Source organism: Chionomys nivalis, chromosome 24 (assembly GCF_950005125.1).
Source record: "Chionomys nivalis chromosome 24, mChiNiv1.1, whole genome shotgun sequence".
In the NCBI taxonomy this organism is placed as follows: domain Eukaryota; kingdom Metazoa; phylum Chordata; class Mammalia; order Rodentia; family Cricetidae; genus Chionomys; species Chionomys nivalis.
Window position 1 is genome coordinate 12,394,486 of NC_080109.1, and position 23,969 is coordinate 12,418,454.

General features: G+C 46.2%; 1 protein-coding gene across 1 annotated transcript; it reads right to left on the bottom strand.

Moving 5' to 3' along the window:
• Nucleotides 1-2,519: 2,519 nt before the first annotated feature.
• On the bottom strand, nt 2,520-9,483 carry Il12a (interleukin 12A). Its single transcript, XM_057757241.1, has 7 exons — nt 9,354-9,483; nt 8,754-8,887; nt 6,636-6,749; nt 5,815-5,856; nt 5,699-5,740; nt 5,465-5,608; nt 2,520-3,092 (listed from the first exon to the last, which is right to left on the bottom strand). The coding sequence occupies exons 1-7, from the start codon at nt 9,367-9,369 to the stop codon at nt 2,937-2,939; spliced, it is 648 nt and encodes a 215-aa protein (XP_057613224.1). The 5' UTR covers nt 9,370-9,483; the 3' UTR covers nt 2,520-2,936.
• Nucleotides 9,484-23,969: the final 14,486 nt, after the last annotated feature.

A 23,969-nucleotide genomic window follows, 5' to 3' on the forward strand; every position in this document is an offset into this window, starting at 1 on the left:
AAAGGGAGGAGTCCCTGCCTGGGAAGAGCCCCTACCTGGGAAGCACTTGCCTAAGAGGAGCCCATTGCCTGGGAGGAGTCTTTTACCTGGGAGGAGACCCTGCCTGGGAGGAGCCCCTACATGGAAGGAGTCTTTTGCCTGGAAGGAGCCTGCAGTTACCCAGCCCTTCAGTGTACCTGGCCTCCACTGATTTTTGTCTGATGATGGGCAGAGAATGAGACCTGGGACAGTGAGTTTGTCACAGAGGAGAGGCCACACTTGTTTCCCTCTGGACCCCTGGAGATGAGTGGGGGGCCTGGTGGGAAGAAATAGAAAAGGCACCTCTCTAAAGAAAGGTCTGAGAGCCTTTTCCTGCTAAGAAGGAGCGTGGTTATCCCAGGACCAAATGATGTGGGACTCTGAAAATTCACAGGGCTTAAAAGACGGAATTAATACTGAGACCAGAAGGAAGACATGTCTTAAGCCAAAGGAAGGCAATTACACGTGGGGCCCAGGAAAGCATGCTGTATAATTTAGGCAAGTAGAGAGCTTTTCTGTTTGTAATTTAAAAAGGATGTCCCTCTGAGAGCCCAAAGGGTCACAAGAATTAGAATAATTCAGAGAGCCCCGAGGCACGTTTTTTCCAAGTTGAAGAGTACGATAATGTGTCTGTTTAATTCACAGCAGGTCGTGGCCTGTGGTTGTCAGGGAGAACATTTTCGTGTGTTTTACTTTGAGACTCAAATGTTGAACAAAAATAGTAAAGTAATTCGTAAAAACCATAATTCACACAAGCACTTGAGTATTGAGGCCTGCCCCATTTTCCTGGGAAAACGAGATTAAGGGGACTGGGAAATGAGTCAGAATACTACGGTCATTTTTTTCTCTTTCTTTCTTTCTTTTTTTCTTTCTTTCTTTCTTTTTCTTTTTCTTTTTATTTTTTTTAGTGTTTGTTACGTACTTTCTGAGTTGCTTTTCTGATGGCTACAATAAATACTCTACCCCTTGAGGAGAGGTTCATCTGGGTTCACAGTTTGAGGGTACATGGCGTCATTATGGGAAGCTTGAAGCAGTAGGTCACCATGTGTCCCAGGTCAGGAGGAACACAGGAATGAATGCTTAGACATGGCTGACCATCCCCTTTGGGGCGAGTCCTGGGACCCCAGCCCCTTGAGTGGTGAATCGTGTACACAGCAATAGAGAACTTGGAGTTTACTACTTAATCCATCCGGTTTTGTGAAAGTTAGTTCATTTTCAGGCAATTCGCTGCCAGACATCCTGCATTAAACACATGCGTACATAATCTATACAGCTAGCTATTAATTCCTGAGGATTGAGGAGGGTCACAGGTCTAAACAAACACTTTGAGATTCTGAGTAAGTATTGTCAAATTTCATTCATGTGTCTATATTCACATTGTCTCCAACATGGATAATCGGTATTTTAAAAATTTAGTACTCATGATACACCCAAAGTATTGCAAGCCATTTCTTTTGCCCTTGGTTGCCTTCCAGAGGTGAAACTATGGCCATTTTTTCCATGTATGTGTCTGTGGTATGTGTTTGTGTCATGTGTTCTGGGGTGTGTGGATGCATGCGCATATGGATGCACATGGATGAGGAGGTCAGAAGTTGGATCTTCCTTGGCCACTCTCCACCTTACACACTGAGCCATAGTCTCTCAGTCTCTCATATTACCTAGAGCTTACGGTTTGGCGAGTCAGGCATCCGGCTTCTCTGCTGCTCCTGTCTCTGAGCACTGGGATTACAGGTGGACTGCATTTACCTCAGTGCTGGGAATTGGGCCTTGGTTGTCACACATGTGAGAGGAACACTTTACTCTCTGAGCCAACTCCCCAGCCCAATTGTGGCCGTCTTTGTAAGGCCATTTTGCTCGAATTTCATGAGAAGTTTTGCACTGGTTAGTCTCTTTGTCAACTTGACACAAACTAGAGACATCTGGAAAGAGGGAACCTGAACTGAAAAAATGTCTTCACCAAATTGGCCTGCCGGCAAGTCTGTAGAGTATTTTCTTAATTAGTGATTGATGGAGGGGTCACGGCACTCTGTGGGTGGTGCCAAAGCTGGGCTGGTGGCTCTGGGTTGTATAGGAAAGCAGGCTGAGCAAGCCATGGAGAGCAAGCTGGTAAGCAGCTCCCTTCCATCCTCTCGGGACCAGTCCCTGCCTCCAGGTTCCTGCCCTCAGTGCTGGACTGTAAACTGTAAGATGGAATAACCCCTCCCCACAAGTTGCTCTTGGTCGTGGCGTTACTTCTCACAGCAATAGAGAACAAACTAACAGTTTTCCTGCAATATATCTTGGACCATTTAATTACTCCAGTTAGATAGGCGCAGGTTTGGCCCCAGCACTCAGAAGGTGGAGGCTGTCTGACCTCCATGAGCTGGAGGCCAGCCTAGTCTACACAGTGAGATTCTGTTTAAATAAATAAATAAACACTCCAAGGACATGTGCGAAATGCTTGTATCACTTTATTGGAACCACATAATAATTGAACATTTCAAATTCATTTGAGAAGAAATATTATAATAAATAGGACATAAATAAATATAAATAAGCTCATATACTTTCATGAACATAAAATATAATAATAAATATTTTTAAATAAGTGGTGATAAGTGTTCTCACAAACACTTGGGTAAAAAAAAATAATAGCTTATCAGTTCTTGCTCTACTGCTGACTATTCAGAAAGGACATTTTCTCTCCTTAACAAGATTTTCATGAACACTTATGAACAATGTGCATAGTAAATAGGAGAGACATGATTGAGGGGACCGTGCTGAGGTAGCTGTGCCACCTCCACAGGGCTGTGAGGCTACGATAGGAGCTTAAGGTTCAGCCAGGCCAAGACTTCCTGGTTCTTAACCTGCCTCTTATTAAAATTTCATTGGTTCATATGTCTGTAAGAAGGGCACGAAGGGGGAGGGGCTTGCGCTCTTCAGGAGGAATTCAGGTAGCTCATCACTCTGCTGATGGTCACGGTGCGGATGCGGAAGGCGTGCAGGAGAATGCAGAGCTTCATCTTCACCCTGTATGGGTCTGCTCCTCCCGGGGAAGGTGTCTGGGGCAGAGGCTCACCACTGAGATTCAGAGACTACAAAGAAACACCAAGGGTCACATATCTACAATTTCAAAAATGGAAACCGTTGTCTGACAAAACAGACGAGGCCAATGCACAGTCCAGAGCCTGCAGCCTGGTCCCGCGTACGCTCTTAGACCCACCCCACATCAACCCTGGTGTGATGCTCCTGCAGGGACAGAGGGAAGAGATGCTCTTTTGCAAGCACACTGAGGTCTTGAATGAGCTCCAAAAGACCCCCAAAGGGCTCAGAAAAGTAATTTTTAGGGCTTGTCTCAGAGAAGGTAAGAGTCTATGTGTGAGGTGGCCTCTGCAGCAATAGCTAGTTAAGTTTTTTAGGTTGTGTTAAGAATTCCAGTCCTGCCGGGCGGTGGTGGCGCACGCCTTTAATCCCAGCACTTGGGAGGCAGAGGCAGGCGGATCTCTGTGAGTTCGAGACCAGCCTGGTCTACAAGAGCTAGTTCCAGGACAGGCTCCAAAACCACAGAGAAACCCTGTCTCGAAAAACCAAAAAAAAAAAAAGAATTCGAATTCCAGTCCTTTGAGAAGAGGGAGCTGAGGGGCTCTATTGATTAGAGCGGTCTATTAGTCGCAGACCTGTTGGAGGTAGAAATGCTATTTGTGTTAGCTAAACCAGCAGCATGTTTCCCATTTGTTCCTTTTGACTTAGTAGACGAACACTCTACCCCTGATACATTCCCAGTTCCCCTTTGGATTTGGTGACACAGAACAAGAACTTATGTCTCTATGAAGCTTGATATTCTTGTCTGCTCCGCAGAATCCCAAGAGAGAGGTGGGGTGTGTGAAGTCACCCCATTTTCAAACAGGAAAAACAGGCATCAGTTCTGTTGGCACAGCTGTCTAGTGCCTAGGAGGCCTCTGTCTCCCACTCAAATCACTTGGCTTCTGGTCTCGCATATGCAGTAGCAATTACAACTCTGTGGATGGTAGATTGTTTGACACCTGTATACATGTTGCTGTCTTTCAAGTAAGTTATCTGGCAACGTATAATGTGATGGCGAGTTTATGTTAACTCGACACAAGCTAGAGTCGTTTTGGAGGAGGAGAACATCAACTGGGAAAACCACCTCCACCAGGCTGGCCTGTGGGCAAACCTGCCATCGTTCTCGATTGATGATTGATGTGGGAGGAGCCAGCTCACCGTAGGCTGGTGTTCTTGGGTGCTATAAGAAGGTGAGCGAGCCAGCACCCAGTACTCCTCTACAGCCTCAGCGTCTGTTCCTGCCTTGATAGCTCTGGATGATGGACTCTCAACAAGCTACAAGGAGAAATAAACCCTTTCCTCCCCAACTTGCTTTTGGTTATGATACTTTGTCAAAGACACAGAAACCATAACAAAGACAGTATGTATGAAAGGAAAAAGACATCAGTTGCTTTTCAGTGACTTCTGAACATATTTTCGCCTCATGCCCCAGTTACCAAGGCGCTCACCTCTCTTATGTGTATATTTCTATGCTTTGTGCTACCATTATGCAGCAAGTTCCCACAAATGAGTAACACTGGATTTCCCTCGATGATAGATGACTTTTCATTTTGTTTACATTTTGTTTCAATATTATAACCCTCACGTTTCCCTAGCAATGTTTTAATATGTATATGTGTGCAGCCTTTGACCGTCCATTCAGCATATTTTTAAAAACAACATGTGTGCATGTATATTTGCGTGTTATATGCACACACACTCATATGCACACGTAACAGATATATAATCTGTGCCTACAACAAGCAGAAGCCAGAGAAGGGGGTCCTGTGTTACTCTCCATCTTATTCCTTTGAGGCAGGGTCTCTCTGAACCTGTAGTTTTCGCGGCTAGGCTTGGAGCAGGAAAGCCTCATTAATCCTCTTGTGTCCACTCTTTGAGGTACAAGCCAGTTCAAGACCACATTCTGTTCAAGACTACATATGTTCTCCCAGCCAAACTCAAGCCCTCATAGTTACACAGCTAGTGCTCTCAATCACTAGACTGTCTCTCCAGGCCTAATCACGAACCCTTAAGAGAAAAAAGGATTAAAAAAAAAACCCTCTGTTTTCCAGGGCACCCTAGTTCTGCCTCTTGCAGACTGTGCGATCTTGGATAAGTGTCGCTGTCCTTCTTTGTACAGACCACTTTTGCTTGTTGTGGGGATGGCCTGAGAAAAACCATTTGCAAAGAGCCCGGTGCATAGCATGAGGTCAACAAGTAGAAGGCTGCTTGCATTTGCCCTGACTGTAGAGGGTCTTAGCAGATGTAACTTTGCAAGGCTTTTCATGGGGGAGGGGGCATGTCCATGTCTCTCCCGACCCAAGAGGAGCTGATTTTATTGCATCTCCTCAAGGACCTCTCTTCAGCACGAGAAAGAACCAGCGTTGATAAGAGGACGCCTTACCTGCATCAGCTCTTCGATGGCTGTCAGCATGTCGTTATCCAGAACGATCTGATTCTGATTGTGATCCAAAAGACTTGCATTGATGGCCTTGAACTCTGCCCAGTACATCTTCAAGTCCTCGTAGATGCCACTGAGGCACAGGGTCTAGGTGAAGGGACCAAATGGGAAGGAAACCATTGGAATGGGTTAGAACTACATCCTGCTGCTGCCTTTGAGGAAAGTGCTGTATCTTACCATCATCAGAGAAGAGTTTTGTGGGGGCAGGCAGCTCCCTCTCTAGAGGAAAGAATAAGCCGGCATCAGTATTATGAATCGGTCGTGGGGAAGGAACCTTTAGTTTGCTTACTTACTGTTATGGAAGAAATCTCTCTAGAAGCCAGACAACTCTCGTTCTAGAGGAAAAAATATACACCGAGGATATTAATTTTTAGTATTAAAACTTTTCATTACAGCAAGAAGCATAACAAAATTCAGCATCATAATGACTTTCGTGCGACTATGTGTAGGAATTCATGTGTGCATGAGTGTGCACAGGTATGTGTGTGTGCAAGTATGTGTGTGCAGGTGTGTATGCAGGTGTGTGTGCAGGTGGAAGCTAGAGGACTACCTTTGGCATCTTTCTCAGTGATTTTTGCATCTTATTTTTTTCTGATACAGGGTGTCTCACTGAACCTGAGACTCACAGTTCAGCCAGACTTGCTGGCCCATCAGCCCCTGGGTATCCTCCTGTCTCTCTCTGCCTACCTTGGCACTGAAGCCATGTGGAACCATCACACCCAGCTTTTATATGGTGCTGGGGATCTGAACTTAGGTCCTCGCTCCTATGCAGTGAGCACTTTTACTAACAGCGTCACCAGCCTCATTTTTTTTTTTCTTTCATAATCTTATTGTGTAGCCCTGGCTGTCCTGAACTCACTATGTACCCCAGACTGGCCTCTAACTTAACACAGATTAGCCTGCTCTACCCATCAGATGCTGGAATTAAAGGTATATACTATCATAGCTATTGCGTATATACTTCAGCTTGTTGAAGCCTTCATATTATTGTGACTTTTTTTCCCCCAAAAATCTCACTTTTGCTAGCTATGTGTTAATGTTTGGAGACCACTTACTTTTGATACACAATTCTTAATTGTGTTTAATGATTTCTGCGGGAAAGATCTCTCCATACCTTGGCAAGTTCCAGTGGTAAACAGGCCTGCAGTGTGCTGGTTTGGTCCGCTGTGATGTCTTCATGATCAATGTCTTCAGCAGAGCAGGAATAATCTTTCAAAGTTTCTCTGGCCTGTGAAAACCATCAAGAGAAGCTGAGGAGGTACTCTGAGCAAGAGAGCTGACTCCCTCTGAGGTTAGCATCCCGGGGTACCAGCAGGACCGGAGCTGGCCACCCTTAATTGTCATCTCTTTGAACTGTAGGAAATTGATACATTTCATAAGATGTGAAGAAACAGGCCACCGAATCCTCTCCCTCCCCTCCCCCTTTGCCTAGGCTGTCTGCCAGCAGGATACTGTTTCCACCCAGTGAACTCTAGAGCGGGCTGCGCTAATCAGCCTCAGCACCACACTGTGAGGCTTGCTTCCGGGGATACTGTTGTTTTTCCTTTTGCCAAGCAGTTGCGCTGTGTGCTTATCCTTTTCAAGGCTAACTTCTAAAGAGGAACTGTTAAAGTCACAGCTTGATGGCTGTAACAAACTTGCAAGCCCTAAAGACTGGTTGAGTTTTAATTTACAGTATGCAGGGACCTTGTCTTACCCCCTGGTAGGTTGGGAAACATCGAGGAACAGAATTACACAATATATTAAGACGTCAACAGCTTTTTGATAATCTTCCCACTCAACTATGGAACTAGGGAAGTGAGAAAGAAGGGATAGCGATCGGCCCGACTGGAGTCCAAGTTCGACTTGGTAGCAATAGTAACCCAAACTGAGGCAAGACTGAATTCTGCAATGTCTTGATGGGCAGCGCGGTTGTCTGGAAGTAGCACAGTGGGCTTTTCCAGGGAGCGTCTAGTCGACTTTGAACTTCTCCAACGCCTCCATGCCAAAACTCCCCTGAGGAAAACAGTCACTCATCTCGGCAGGCCTTCCTGAGGGAGCCTCCCTTAAGATTTTTCCTTCATCTTAAAATTTCGTGTGTACAAGTGTTCTGCCTGTGTGTGTATCTGTGTACCAGGAGGGCTCAGCTCCCACAGAAGCCCAGGAAATGACAGATTCCCTAGGACTAGAGTTACAGATGGTTGTGAGCCACCATGGGAACGGCAGAAATTGAACTCGGGTTCATCTGGAAGAGCAGCCAGCATTCTTAACCACTGAGCCATCTTTCCTGCCTAGAATCCTGCATGTAATTACAATTGTTTGGGCAGTGAGGAACAATTGGAGGCACATGAAAGACCAGAGAGAAGGAAAGACCTCTTCAAAGAGGCTTTGTAGAATGGAGCTCATCTTGGCATAGTCATAAAGTAACAAGCTAGAAGTTCCTCAAGATTTTAAAACACAGCAGAAAGAAGGGAGGGGTCTCCCTCCCTCCCTCCTTCCCTTTCTCCGCCCTCCCTCCTCCATTCTTATGTGCTTATGAGTGAATGCCCTGCTGGGGTTGGAACACAGGTCCTCATCCGCAATTAGTAAGAACTCTACCACCAAGCCACAGCCTTAGTAGCTCCAGAATGTCCCGGACACACTATCGTTTGCTGTAGCTTAGTGAGCAACAGTGAGAGAAAGCGGCAGCGATTTTACAACAGAAAAGAATATGGTGCATTCAAATATGAAACCTGAGAAAAACAAACAGAGCTAGAAATAAGATCGGATCACACTTGCCCCAGAAAAACGAAGGTCAGACACAACACGGGATGCCACATTCCTCCCTGAGACGCGTGCATCCAACAAGGAGCTACATCCCTGTGTTGGATGAGCAGCAGGAGATCTAATTAAGAGATCTAATTCATCTTTAAAGCTCGTGAAACAGAGATTGCACCTAGTGACTGTCTCCCTGTTCATCCTGCAGTGAAGCAGAAAGCAGGGAGCGCCTGACCCAAAGCCATACACAAGGCAGGCTGGGTAGCCGCTTTCCTCTGTAAAGACCCAGTCCAAACTGATGCTGATATAATTTATTAGCATCCTTTCTTCCTCTGGAGACACAGTTTCTGCTAGATACTATCTGGGAGGTTTGAAGTTTCCTCTACCGCTCCTGCCGGCTACCCATGAACTGCGGGGGTGGGAGGGGGCAGCAGATACCAGATGGAAATCCTTTCCACAGGGGAGTCTCAAAGCTAGGAGGACCCAAGAAACTCACCTTCTTCAGCATGTGGTTGGTGGTCCTCAGCAGGTTTTGGGACTGGTCAAGACACTTGGCAGGCCTGGAGACGGGTGTGGCCCTGGCCAAACTGAGGTGGATTAGGAGGAGAAGGGTAGCCAAAAACAGGAGGCCTGAAAGGGAAATTGGGGTGGGGGAGTAGATGGAGCTTGTCAGCATGGTTTGGTTTGCCTCTGTCTTCCGCCATTCTGGTCATCTCTTCCAATCATTTCTTTTGGGTATTGGCCTCCCTCTACTTATGTTTTAACCCCTTCCTCAGGGCTGTCAGAGCGAGCAAGACTCCCTAAATCTTGTTTGGGGACTGGACGAGATCTGCATTTTCCTAACTCTAGCTCCAAAGCTGTTCCTTAGTTTTCTTCTTTGAAATGGGCATAACGGGCCCGGCCTGTTTTGTAATGAAGAGACCATGCCAGGTGCAGCAGAGAGCTAACAAAACCCTCCTTCCCATCTTCTTTCTCCTGGCCTGCAATTGCTGACTGCCCTTAAGCCTCCCTTAGCGGATCCAGGGCTCCTGCCTGCTCCTTCGCAGGTCACCTTCCTAGATTCTATCACCCAGGTCCCGGGCCCTGGGCTACTTACAGCGTGAAGGACACATGCTGGGCTGGCAGTGAGCGAGGCAGCTGGATGCTGGAGGTGAGGCTGTTGGAACACTAACCCCAGGGGACACATTTTTATAATTGTCTGGAGACCAAGCAGGACTTTCCCAGGACAGCGTCTCTTGCTTTCTCTCTCTGTCTCTACATGAGCTTCTCAAGGACACGTGCGTAGATCGTCCCCAGGGGGCGGGTGGCGCTTTCGAATTAACTCTCGGAGTGCCCGTCTGCTAGGTTCCGGGACCGCCGCCCACCCCACCGCACTCAGAGCGAAAGCGAAATCCTCCCGCGGTCCCGCGAGTCGCCGCTCTTGTTCTGCAGCAGGTCTGTCCCGCCCCACAACCCCCTTAGTCTAGATGCCCTGCACAGCACGCTGCCCAACGCGCTCTCGGAGGAAGAAGCAAGCGCCACTCACTTGTCTCCGCCTTGGATACTGAGTCTGACTCGATTTGTTTTGCAAAAGTGTCCTGCATTAAACATAAAAAGTGACAAAATCGGTGTGGCTATATATGGCTTAGAACTCAGTTCTGGCAGCTTACTACACAGCATCCTGGGAAAAAAGGCCCAGAGAGAGCAAGCCTAGCGCTCTGCAGGAGCCTAGGAGGCGGCAAGGGCTTCTGCAGCCTCCTGGATCTGCAAGGAGGCTTTTCCATGACTGACGTGGGATGGATTGTGAGCCAGTCCTGGAAACGGGAATCAACACAATAGGCGAAAAGGGGAGATGGGAACAGGGAATGCTGCCCAGTTGTGATCTGGTGGAGATAGGCCGTCACCCGGGTTGGGGATGGCATCCTTAGACTTTCCAGAGTTTTAGCAGAGAGATAACCTTGGATTTGCATGATGATCAGCAATGTAGGGACCAGATGCCAAGGGTCCAACTCAGATCCAGGGGAGTAGATGGCAGGCTAGGACCAATCGGGGATGGAAACGCCCAGACCCCAGATTAAGATGGAGAACCAAGGAGAACAGAAGGGATTCCCAGTAGGGCAACAGGCTAAGACTTGATAACACCCCAGGCTGCATGGGTGTGTTTGGATAACACCCCAGCAGGGGTGTGAGTTTGGAGCTTTCAATGACAAGTATTTTGGAGGTTTGGGGTAGGAGGTCCCCTTGGGACTTCACTCATTTCTACCCCCAAGTCAGTCTCACTGGGTGTGCAGAGGGAGGAAGGCCTGCTTGGTCATCGGGCTGGTCATGTGTCTGACTGCCCCTAGCCCCTAGGGCAGAAGCTGTGAGAGTCCACCTCCTCTAGAGGCAATCATTTCAACAGTAAGAAGCCACTGAGAGCCCAGGAGAGAGGGATGTGTGCTTTCTGAGGTCCACAGAAACGTGGACAGAGGAGCTCATTGTCAGCCGCCAGGAGCACTCAGCAGGGTGGGCCCCCTGAAAAGGGGTAACAAGGCCAATATGAAGAAAACCATAGCAGCTAGGATCTGTAAGGTCCCTGCGGCTGTGAACTGGGGACAAGCATCTGTGATGATGCTTCAGAGACAACTGTGTCATGGGAGTTCTGGCTTAATCAATACATTGATCCCTTGCTGAGTGGCTCATAGGATAGCCTTATTGGGAGGCGGCAAAAGGTAAAAGACTGGCAGGAGCAGGGGTCACTGGAGGTGGGGCTTAGGATGGGGTGGAATTATGGGGTTATGTCTTATCTGGCTCTTTGTGTCTTTTTCTTACTTCACGTCTGTCAATCACACGGTCCTGTCAGAAACACAGAATCGCGGACCATGGACCGTGCGCTCCGCAACCAGCCAAAGCAGGTACTTCTTCCCTTCAGTCCTTCCTGTCAGATATTTTGGTCACAGTCTTACAAAAATAACTGATTCGATTCTCATCTTTTTACAAGAAGAAACTGAGGCACAGGGAATCTTAGCTAGTGCAGGCAGCAGTGCTAAGATTTGAATCCATGCGGTGAAGTCTTCCTTTTCACGCCTGAAGTCTGTAGACAACAGACATAAGCTGGAAAACATTTGGACTTGCAAGGGAACCCAAGCCTAAAGTTGTATTTTACCATTTGTCTCTGTGACTTTTCTCGTATTACTATTGAAAACATACATGAAGGTGAAGCTTAGTGGGACTAGGGAGGTGGCTCAGTGGTTAGGACTACTCTCGAGGACCTGAGTTCGGGTCCCAGTACTTACCTTGGATTAGGAAAGTTTGGCTCATAACTGCCTGTAACTCCATCCTCGGGGGAATCAAGGCCATCTTCTGACCTCTGGGGGCACCTTCACCCATGTGCACGAATCCACACACAAACATACATCTCTAGACACATAATTCAAAATAAAAATTTTCGTGGAGGGGAAAAATTTTATGGGGCTTTACTCTTAGACAAAGAACTGCAGGCAGCTAAGGAGAGCTGGGACTGAGAGAGTTAATCTTCCCCAGGGATGAGCCCCTTTAATTCGCTACCCAGTGCCAACTGGCCATCCCTGAAGTCAGATGTGTACAAGCGACATTAAATGGATGCAGCGGGCTGTGTTTATGTATTTATGCATATATATAATGTAAGAGTAGCACCTAAAGAAAAAGAGGCCATGAATCTGAGAGTGAGTGAGGTGGGATGGGAGGTGGGAAAGTTTGGAGGGAGGAAAGGGAATAAAAATAAAAAATAATTAAAAAGAAAATGATAGTTATGTTTGTGTAGTCCAGGGCGAAGTCTGGACCAGGCTGTGTTCCTTACTGCAGGGTGGACGATGTTCCTCTCTCTAGGCACTGGTTATAGTGACTCTCTGAACGACCTCACTGTGTCGGTGACCCCCTTTGCCGGGATGACAGTCTGAATCTGTGGTTTATTGTTAGACACCTCTGTTTACTCAGTGACCCGCTGCTTGGGAATTTACAGGGAATGATGACATTGGTTTCAAAGAAAGGAGAAGGAGATCAGGACAGGAAAACACTGGGCCAATTTGTGCTTCAGAGGAAAGAGTCGGATTAGCTTTCTGTGCTAAACTCTTCCGTTTGTGGCGGAACAAGGCTTTGTATCTAGTTGATTTCCAGAGCGGAAGTTGCAGGAGGAGACCTTTCCGGCATCCCGTAATTTCATTTCCTCTGTTGTTTTTACCGTGTGAAATGCCCCAGTGTTTCTCTCCTGAGTAAGTATACGAATTTACCTTATGTCAAAGAACTCCAAATATCATCGAACACATTCTGTGTATTTCCCCCTGCTTGTAACAGGTGTGGAACGGCATTGACTGGTTTCTCTCTAGAAACTGGATAGTAATATCCCCACATCCAAAAAATACACAGCTCTATAAAGAGATTAAGCAAACACATTCTTGTAATGCAATAGAAGATGATCTATTTTGTATCTAAATGGGGCTAAACTAATTTCCCACGATTGTTTTAGGGCAGCCATCTGACAAATAGTTTCTACAAATCCTCAAAAATGGATTCTACAAATTGTCGTTTGAGCCAAAAATTGGGAATACGTCAAATAAAACAGCCACTGAGTTGTACACAAAATTCCACAAAGACTTTCAGATTAATAGGAATGCTTTTTCTTGACCAAATTGCCTAAGGAATTTTTTATTTTTATCTTTTTAAAGCCTCATAACTTGGGTCTCTTTGGGAAGATGCAGCAGACAGATGTCTCTGGGGTTGAACTGTGAGACCTTTTACATAAATCCCATGCCTTTCTGAAAAAGCGTGTTTTCTAAATTGGATCCGGAGTTGTTTCCCTCAAAACAACAATAACAACAACAAAACCAAAGGCTGTTGCCTTGGGAATAATAAAGAAAAATATGCCATCGTTAAGACAACACATAGGATGGAGGCAATGCCTTTCAGAAAGACCCCGTGTTCTCCAGTAGAAACCAACAAGTTGCCAGATCGTTAATGCCTGGGTCTGTCATGTAAATAAAATAGTCGGGCATCTTTAGTCGCTGAGCAGAGCTGCTCTTCAGGGAAGCTTGGTACTTTTCCCACTCGTGTTTAGGGGATTTTTTTCACCCCAAAATGATTCTAGGTGAGACCGATCCAAGGTGGAGTGAGTGACATTACTGCTCGCTGGTGGCAGATGCTGACATTTATTGAGTGCACGTTGTGGCCAGGGACAGTCCCAGACCATTTTCCGTGATTGTTTCGTTCAGTCCTCACAAACCCTGTGTGCCAGATGTCATTGCCGTCACCGGAAAGCTCCCTGTAATCTCCTGAGGTAGCATGGGAGGTGGGATTTGAACCCAGCACACTGCTGTTGATCTCTTAAAATACCGTGTGCTGAGAGGAGAGTATTATGCAAATACAGCCTTTTTTTTTTGACAAATGTTTTTGGAGTACCCAAGTAAAAGCCTTTTAAAACGGCTTTAAGATACAAAAACCAAATAAGTGTACTTTTAAGACCCTGGTGAAGAACATTAGTCAGAAATTTAGACAGTGATTATATACGGGAACAACATTGGCATCATCCTAAGACTTTACTGTATAAACACATAAAGGACAGAAGCAAGGTGACCGCTTTCCCTCTAATCTAATACTCAACACAAATGTAATACACTTTTGGCCATGTTTCTCATTGACTTAGCTACTAATATCTGTTATGGATCATTGTTTGTGTGTAGCCTGTGTAATTGTTCACCCGCCATCACCTTGCACTACTACATACACCCCAGGACACAGGAACATGGCTCATCTTATTTTCCTCTGTAGTCCCAACTGGTACGACAGTACTTGGGCAAAAGACAAAATTGGAACAATTGAGTTCAACGGTCTTGTCTTTGTTTTTCATTCTGGAGTTGGGGAGTATTTCATTAATGAAATAAAGGGGTTATGATGAACTGAGCAGAGGAAGTTGGCTTTGTGGACAGAAGAGGGCTGAAGAGATTAATGTGGTGGTCTAACCTTCTAATCTCAGCATTCTGGAAGCTGAGGCGGGAGCATCTCAGGTTGAGCCAGCCTTGCCTACATCACGAGGCTTGCCCCAAATAAAACAATACAAAGCAGAAGAACTCAGGACTGGCAAAAGTAAAAACTTCCCTGTCCAAACAAACAAACAAACAAACAAACAAACAAACAAACCAGAAGGAAATCAGTCCTATATTTTAAGAAGTGAAAAGGCAGTTTGGGAGAAGCCTTCACGTGCAGCAAGATCGTCTAAACCTGAAGCAGTGGAGGAACCGAGAAGACGGATTGGGCCAGGATAGGAAGCGGAAGAACATGCGACCTAAGTTACCGTCGATAATTGTTGGTGTCACAACTTTGGCCGCAGCTGAGTTTGAACACCACCGGGCGCAACTTCCTGTGGAGGCAACGGGAGACAAAGACACGGCTACTCCAGCTATGTAAGGTTTGGCTCTCTGGTTTCGTGTAGGGTCCAGCTGGCAGATGTCTGTGGTTTTCTCTACATCAGAGGCCGACAGACATGCATGTTGGGTAAATTCAAGTTTGGAAGTGGGCAAAAGTCAGGGTATTGATGGCATCTGGGGGCGCTTGTCTGAGCTATTAGTTGTTCAACAGAAAGTCACTAAGCATGTACTATGTGCTGTGTACCAGGCGCTGGCTCACTGGCACCCGGGAGTATATCAGGAGCTAATACAAAATGCTACCCCTGGGGATGGCTGGCAAGAGGAAACAGACTGCATAACAAGCTCCGTAGGCTTGTGCCTAGGAAACGGCAGAGCTTAGAAGCCTCAAACTGCACACATTTATTTTAAACCCAGTCCTTTTCCTCCCTTAACTATTTCCGAGTTATTTGGACTATTTCTGATAATATGTATAAAAACATGTATAAACTATGCACGAAAGGTGTAGGCAGTTCTTTTCCTGCCTTGATCTCTGACCAAGCGCTGAGTGGGCACAGCAAAAAGTAAGATTTGGTAAGAGAGAAGTGCTCAATGAACTATTTACAAAAGTAATTTCCTGGCACATGTGCCAAAAGCTGCCTTCTTTAGAGGGCTAACGGTGTCTCTGAGTGGCAGTGCCTACCTAGCGCACACAAAGCCCCTGGATTTGCTTCTGTAACTGGTACCCCGCAAATTAATAACATAAGCAAATGTAGAATTGTGCCAAATATGGTGATTGCAACTTTATCGGATGAGAACACCCAAGTGTAGTGCATCGGGTGGGGGAGGGGCGGAGTGGTAGGGAGGCAGAGAGGGTAAACATCAGAAAACTCACTGCTGCTGACTGCCTCTTTTCTTTATTCATTTCTAACTTGTTTACCTTTGAAATGGCTGATGACAGCTGGGCACCCTGGTGCGTGCCAGCGGTTTCAGCTTGGGGACCCTGGTGAGGGCCAGCTTGGGAGGTTCCAGTTTGGGAGGCTGAGGCAGAAGAATTTTGAGTTCTAGGCTAGCTGGTCTAAGAAGACAACAAACAAAATTTTAAAAAGCAAACAAAAGGCAAAGGACTGGTTACTCAATTCACCCCCCAGTGTTGGCTTAAGTACAGTCCTAATAGAAAGAGCAGGAATACAGGGGGCAAAGGAGGCTGAGGGTTACAGACTGCCCCTGGGATAAGGTAGGAAGGCTGATTGCTACCCCACGGAGTAAATACCAAAAAAAGAAAAAAAAAGTTTTTTTAAATGAATATATTTTTGCTTATTAGCTCAACAGTTTCAAAAAAGTTTGGCAATGTAGGACTAAAAATTTAGCAAACAAAAGAACAACCCTGAGGTAGGGGCTGGAGAGATGGCTCAGCAACTAAGAGCACAGGCTGCTCCTACAAAGGACTAGGTTCGCGTCCAGCATTCACATGCCTCCTACATCAAGCACAGAACCCGACTCTGAATGTTACTGATATGGATACACTGACTGCTACCTTTCAAGGATATTTCATTTGCTTGCCAAAGAATTGGTTAAAAAAGGGGGGGGGCTTGTGAACAGTGTCCTGGTATACCTCTGTGAGCCCGAAAATGGGCCAGGGAAGCATTAAACCGAATTAGATTGTCCCTAGATGATATGTAAGAACACTAGCATAAAAAGCTTTTATGTCTGTCTCAATTATTTAATTTCTGCCAGTTCAGATGAGCGTCCTCTGCCTTGGTGCTGATAAACACCGACATGTGAAATGAAGCAAGCTATTTCTGTGGCATTCGGGAAGGGAAACGGAGGTGTCAGAGGTGCTTGGAAAGCAGAAATGGAGAAACGCTGTCCACCCTAAGAGCTGCTGTTTAAAAATGCACTGTGATATCCACCGAGAGGGCTGCGTGGGCCTTGTGAAGTGCTGATCATGTCGAGTCGTTTGCTCTGATGCTACAAAGGGCTCCAAGCGTGGAGGCTGTGTCTGTAGGTAATTTCTGAGATTGATTTTCTAAACTGTGCTTTCAAGGTAATCACAAAGGTATGGGTGGTCCTTGTTGGAAGGAACCTTAAAGGCCTTCGGGTCCAAACCTGCTGGTCAGTGGAGGTAATGATATGACCCAGAGTGAGGAGGTAAACTGCTAAAGTCAGGGTCCAGAAGAAATCCGAGACCCCTGAATTGCCGCTAGAGGCCTTTCTCCTGCTCTGCAAGGACCCGCTTAGTCAACTACCCTGCTGTCTGAAATCTCACCTGCATGGGTCACTCTCACGTGGTGCTGTTTGAGTTCCTGTTTAAAGCTTGGTGGGCTGTTCCGTAGGAGCTTGTTAAGAAAGTTGAGAGCAGGTGTAGATGGTGGAGGCCTGGGTTGTGACATTTCGGATAAAAGTAAAAACTCTGCTGGGCCTTTTGGGTGAAGAATGTGTATGTTTTGTCAGTTGAAACTGAAGAACTAACCATGAGTAATAAGAGACAAACATCACTGAAGTGGAACCTTTACTTTGCAGGGGTAATCAATGCTGGTCAGCTGGAGCTGAGAAATTAGTGGTGATTAAGAAGAGACCAGATCGTTGAGGTAAAGTCTTCTGGGAAGCGTTTCCTCAACGTCAGAACACACAAGCCATGCTCCAGAAGTGCCATGCTGGTAACCACACTTAAGCAGTCTGAGAGTCATCCCTGTGGCGCTGGCTTTGAAGGCATGAAGGAGTCATACAGAGAAGCAGAAGCTTGACCCTGTAGCAGGGCTGGAGTTCCCGAAGCGAGCCCAGGAGAGGCTATTGGTGAAGATGTAGCTGAGTTGTAGCAGAAGATGCCAGTACCGAGGGGTGCCCACCAAGAACAGGAGCAGCCATGGGGTGGAGCTAGTCGGAGCCCAGAATATAAGCTGTGTGTGCTGCAGAGGGCGGAGCCAGAGAGATGACCGAAGCCCTTTGGAGGGCTCAGAAGATAGTCAGTGGATCCAAGACGTTGGACATTGCATTATTTACACTATCAGAACTCGCTTTGTCTTTGATCTGATTGTGACTGTGTCCTGGTTCTTCCCTCCTGAAGTAAGAAAACATTTAACTAAATTTTGATTTTTATGGGAGCCCTCAATTGAAAGATTTTGAACTTCTAAAAGAGATTTGGGTTTTTTTTAAAAAGACTGGATATTTTAAAGGACATTACTTTTAATGTGTCGGGTTTATTTTATTGAGACTGTGGGGCTTCTGAAGTTTAACGAGGACGATCCCAATGTAGAGGAATAATAGACTGAGCTAATAAACATGACTATTATTCTGATTGTCTTACATCATATATGTCACACCTTACATCAAGCATACAATTATGTGCTGATCTAAAAAGTAGTGCGCAGCAGTGTGGTGCTGCAATACTATGAAGAGAACCCTTACATCCTGAGAGACTTGAACTGTTCCTGGACCTCACGGCCGGGTTAGTAATACACTTACGGTCTCTGTTTACTCAGTCAATTTGTTTAATTCAGTTTTACAAGAACAATGTAACAATCAGCCTCACTTGTCTTGAATTCCCCATAAAGTCAAGTTTTCCGACCTAAGCTAATGTGTAGCTGCAGTCTTAAGTTATGAGCTCTCCCTTGCCCCTGACCCAAGAGCAATGCATGGATGTTTGCAGGTGTGTTATAACAATCATTTCCCGAAGATAGCAAAAATAGAGATGGGAAGCAGTCTTATAAAATGAGTATACACCCTAACATTGAACACAATGTACAGATGTTGCTTGACAAGCGATGATGTTTGTAGTACTGTTTGCTGGGTCAGTTAGGGTCAGAGACTTAATCCCTTGTAAACTCTGCTCAAGAGTTCTGTAAAGCAGCCCATCCCTTCCCCCATGTGATGCTTCCTATGGGGTTCAATAAACGAGAGAGTCAAGCCCTTTGTTAGGAGACAGGCATGGGCAGACACATTCACACAGACACTCTCAGACACAGGAACAGATTCCCAAGCCAGCCTTCAGGCAGGCACGGATTCAGACTCGTCCCACAGACAGACAGACAGACAGGACAGAAGAACAAAGTAGAGTGATCAAAGAAGCAAAGAGGATGCTGACCATCTGGAGGAGGCTGACAACGGACATGTCATGAGAGCTGAGGAAGAGAAGGGTCAGTGTAACCAGGACATGTTAAGAAGTAACTCCATCCACCTTTGGTGTGAATAGCTGTTCTGTTTTGAAAACAGCTGGTAAGTGAGGTAAGTCTGATGGAAACATCTAGGCTTAGTGCAGCCTCAGACAAAGCTCTTTTCACTGCCCGTCTCTCACGGCTTGCAATTTCCAGCATGGGCTATCCTATGAGAAAATTATTTTTCTCCAGATAGCTAAGAGAGGCCTGTTACTGAATGAGCTCATAGTATCTCAGATTCCCCTGACAGCTAACCCCAGGTCGTGTCTCCCACATGACCTTACCTCACAGCCCTAACCACTCAAGTCCTTGAGTTCCTCCTCCACATCCCTCACATCTGTTCCTTTTCCCAACTCCCACATCATTGTTTGCCTTTGGGCAGTGTGGTCCCCAGGACTGTTTTCTTGACTCCGGTCTCTCCCCACTGTGATCTCTACCACCTGCTGTATCGACTGAACACTGATAATTCTGTATCCAAAAATCATTAGTGGTTTGCTTGCTCCTTTTAAATCTTGTCTTCGGGGCTCTTTGTGAACTAATTCCAGCTGCCCTTTTAAGTTCTGTGTGGTGGGGATTTAACCAGGATGCCGACTAAACAGCTGTAAGGAAACGACCTCGATTCTGGTAACATAAAAAGGATGGATGTTCCGCGTTCTCCCTGGGCCTCCAGAGTGTTGGGATTGGAGTGGTAGGTGTGCATCAACTATGCTTGGCTTCTTTCTCACTTCTTGATCTGAGGCCTCCATTGCTTCCTGCCCTCAAACATCAGAGAAACTTTTTTTTTTCTCCTGAGATGCTTAGATCTGAGGAATTAGGCCACGGTCCTACCCACATCCTCTTCTGTCCGTCCCCCCAGTCTCTGAATTCCGGCTGAACAGTCAACTCTCCTGGGTCTCAAAGTTGCAGATGGAAGATGATGGGACTTCTTGGCATCCACAGTCACATGAGCCATTTCCAATAAAAGCAGCAGTGTGTGTGTGTGTGTGTGTGTGTGTGTGTGCATGCACACGTATGTACGAGTGCCCTTGCACATGGTGCAATTGGCTCTATGTCTCTCAGATCCATGACCATTATCTACACAAACAAGCTGATAGTCTAAGAAGTTGAGTGATTTGTTAATAAACTGGGATAAAGGTAGCCAGGTGTGTGTGTGTACTTGGGAGACACGGCAAGAGCATTTTCATGTCTTCAATGTAATCCAGAACTGCACAGAAAGTACCAGGGAAGCCAGGGCTCCATAGCAAGACCCAAAGCAAAGAGAAGGGGAGGGTGTTTTGATATCACCTGATACTACATCTGTCTTAGGGTTTTACTGCTGTGAAGAGACACCACGACCACGGCAACTCTTATAAAGGAAAACATTTCATTGGGGCTGGATTATAATTCAGAGGTTGTGTCCCTTATCATCATGGTGGGACGCATGGCCGCACACAGGCAGGCATGGTGCCTGAGAGGAGCTGAGAGTTCCACATCTGGATCCACAGGCAGCAGGAAGAGACTGTGAGCTTCCTAGGCCTGGCTTGAGCTTCTGAGACCTCTAAGCCCGCCTCTAGTGACCCGCTCCCTCAACAAGCCCACACCTCCCAATAGCGCCAGTCCCTATGAGCCACAGTGTCCAGCACTTTGTTCTTCCTTTCAGAAGGAGAGAAGTACTTTTCACTCATCCGTGGGCTTGCTCTCAGGATGAAGCTGTACTTTCATACCCAAAGGTGATGTGCAAACACACTCACCCTTCAAAGTTACTTTCACTTAGCTGTATTAGTAGGTGACAAGCAACACCAAGAGAGACATGAGTGCCCCCGTGTTTTAAATAAACCCCTGGGGGTTGGCTTAGTGACAGAAAGATTTGCACAGTATCCTGGTTACGTGGTTGATAAACATCCTCTTCATTAGTTAACTCTTAATGGAGAAGTCATGCAAAAGCCCGTAAATGACCACATGAATTATGTATAAAGGACTCAACACAAGCCATGCATATAAAATGGACATTACAACCCAACCCGGCTTTATTACTCTTTTATAAACAGTCCCACGCAGGGCTCACTAGCACAGCCATAGCCGTTTCCTGGCACAAAAATAGAGTTTGAATGACTGGTTTGAACCAATTTACAAAACGGAGACAGCTAACTACGAAAATAAAGCTTTTAAATGCAGCTGGCATCTGGCTAATAATTATACTAACGCCTCTTAAAACTCGGGATATCTCGCGTAATGTTCTGTACATTCGGTGACTTGTGAAAGAGGATCCTGCCTTTGCCCATTTCGCTAAGGAAAACGAATTTTAGATTGGTGCATAATTTGTTGAGGCACTCAGAGGGACCCTGAGGGATCCATAACTGGACTAGTTCAGGAGTCCGGGAGAAATAGCACAAGCAGGGGGTGGCTGGGAGTGTGGTAAGCATCACGCCTGAGGACCAGAGGTGCTGATATGGCTCAGCACTAAGTGCATAGCAAAAGACAGATGTCCCAGGCCAGGTAGAAGAAACTCCTCCTTCTGTCCTTTGGATGGTGCCAGGCTGCAGGGGTGAGAGTGGCTAGTTTTACATACAATCCGTTGATGTGGATACTAGCCTCTTTCGGAAACAACCTCATAATACACTCGTAAACAATATTTTGCCAATTATCTGTGCAACAGTGATATTGATTTTTCATTATATTTTAGTGACCCGTGCGTGCATGCATGTGTGCGTGTATACATGCGTGTATGTGTGTGTGTGTGTGTGTGTGTGTGCAATCACAAGCATGGCTGTGCATGCGTCACAGCACACATGTGGAGGTCAGGGAACCGCTTGTGTGAGTCAATTCTCTCCGTCCACCGTGCAGGTCCCAGGACTAGAACTCAGATCATCAAGCTGAGTTCTCCAGCTGGCCCTGGGATGCTAACCTTTACTATTACGCTGAGGGAAATCAATTGAGAGTTACCAAGGAGACAATCTCTAAGCATGTCTGTGAGGGCAATTCCAGAGAAATCTAACAGAAGTGAGAAAACCTCACTCTAAAGGAAGGTTCTGCGTTCCCTGGGGGAAGATAACCTGTCAGCATTTGCTCCCCTCTGCCTCCTCATTATGGAGGTACTGTGTCCAGGCTCTGCAAGCACCTGCTGCCGAGACTTCCCTGCCATGATGCCCCCTCAGATTGTGAGTCCAAACAGCAGTCCTCCTTCACACTAAGTGGATTTTGTCAGGGTTTTTTTTTTTTTTTTTTTTTTTTCACAGTGGCAGAAAGAGCCATGGCACAGGGTCTGCATCTACTTAAGGTCCGTTATGCTTCTTCCTTTTGTCCAGAGCTACCCCATCTTCCTTTTGTCCAGAGCTACCCCATCACCCTGGCTTTGCTTTGTGTGCCTCTTGTCATTTCCATTTTTTTAAAATTTTTAAATATGTTTCATTTCTTTTTTTTTTTTTTTTTTTTCAGACAGGGTCTCACTTTGTATTCCTGACTGGGATGGAACTCACTGGGTAGACCAGATTGGTCCGGAACTCACAGAAACCTGCCTGTCCCTGCTCTGAAGTGCTGGGATTAAAGGCCTGTGCCCTCACTCCCTACTCTCATTTCTTATTAACTGTCACTTCCCCGAGATCCTTTCCTTGACAGCTCAGTCTGAGTTAGGAGTCCATGCATAATTCAGGGTTTTTTCTTTTTTTTTTTTCCTGCCAGATTTCCTTCGTTTGTTTCTCCCTCTTTTCCTCTCTCCCTCCTTCCCTCTCTTCCTCCCTCCCTCCCTCTCTCCTTCTCTCCCTCCCTCCTTCCTTCCCTCCCTCCCTCCCTCCCTCCTTCCCTCCCTCATTATCTTCTTTTATTTTCTGTTTTATCTAACGCCATGTTTGCCACACAGGCTGGACTGTTATATACCGTCTTTCTCACTGTGTCTCTGTTACAACATTGCCTGTCATGGACAGACACAGTGTTTGTCAAATGAATACATATCTTTGTTTTCATTTGGCTCAGTCATGTTAAAAAATATCGGCTTATTTCCACTTGAATTACTTCATCCATTTTATAAAAACAAGAATTTCCCAGTTAACATCCACTCATAGTTCAATAATAATGGATAGGCGAGCTGTCTCAAACTTCAGCAGATTAATGTGCTGCATTCCTTCCGTGTTCAGTTCAAATTCCTGGCTCAGGTCCCAGAAAAGGTCACCTGAGTTGCAATTGCCCCGTGTCTTCTGTGACCCTTCTTCCCACAGGACTGTCCTGCTCACCTTCCTTGTCCCTTGTGCTGCGTTTATTGTACAAGTGGCTCCTAATTCCTTGGACGGAGGTGACTGTGCAGGAGGCTGTGGCTGAAGCTGTGTTTACAGTGAGGTTACTACCTCCTTGAGGACACGGTAAAGATCTGTGTCTTTCATCTCTTCTAGGCTGTGGCCTGAGCTCTTTCACACAGCATTCGTCTTTGTATATACCATTGGCCTACACAAATAACACTGTTTTGCTGTTGTTTCTTGTAAAAATAAGTACCTGCTCTTAGCAGGACCTTGGTCACAGGAAGACAGGACCCTAATTTTGGTTATGATCAGTGGCACTGGGAGAGCTCAAGTCTCTTTCCAGGATGCCCCAAGCAAGAAGAGCGCTTCCCCTTTTGTTTGAGGTTGCGATTACCCCGTGAAGTCACTCTTAGCCAGAAATGGGCTGTCAAAATGCAAGAACCAGAACCCTTTGCCTCTCAGCAAAGATTTCCCCTCAGCAAAAGAGGATGATTCTGACAGCTGAGATAATGCCTAATTTTAGCAGATGTTACCAAAGAGACCCGAGACCACCTTCCTTCATACCCAGGAAACCCATTACCAGATAAATGATGATCTGTTAGCACGGTACTCTGACATCATCTTCCCTTGGAAAGTGGCTTGAATTTTGGAAGAAATCTTGCCCTTAGTGTCGAGACATGGTAAAAGTCTCACTTTTCTGAATTCCCTAACCTATGGAGAAAGATGTCGCTTTGGGGGACTTTGGCTAAGACACTCGTAGGTATGGTGACTTTTGAGGGACAAGCAAAGGTCCTTGTACTGCTTCCTTAAGAAGATTGCCCACAGAGGCAGCTGACCCGAGCTAGTGGAAGCTCACTGATTCTGGACTGACAGCTGGGGAATCTGCATAGGACCAAACTAGGCCCTCTGAGTGTGAGTGTAACAGTTGTGTGACTTGGGCAGTCTGTGTGGCCACTGGAAGTGGGACCAGGATGTATCCCCAGTACATGAACTGGCTTTTTGGAGCCCATTCCCTGTG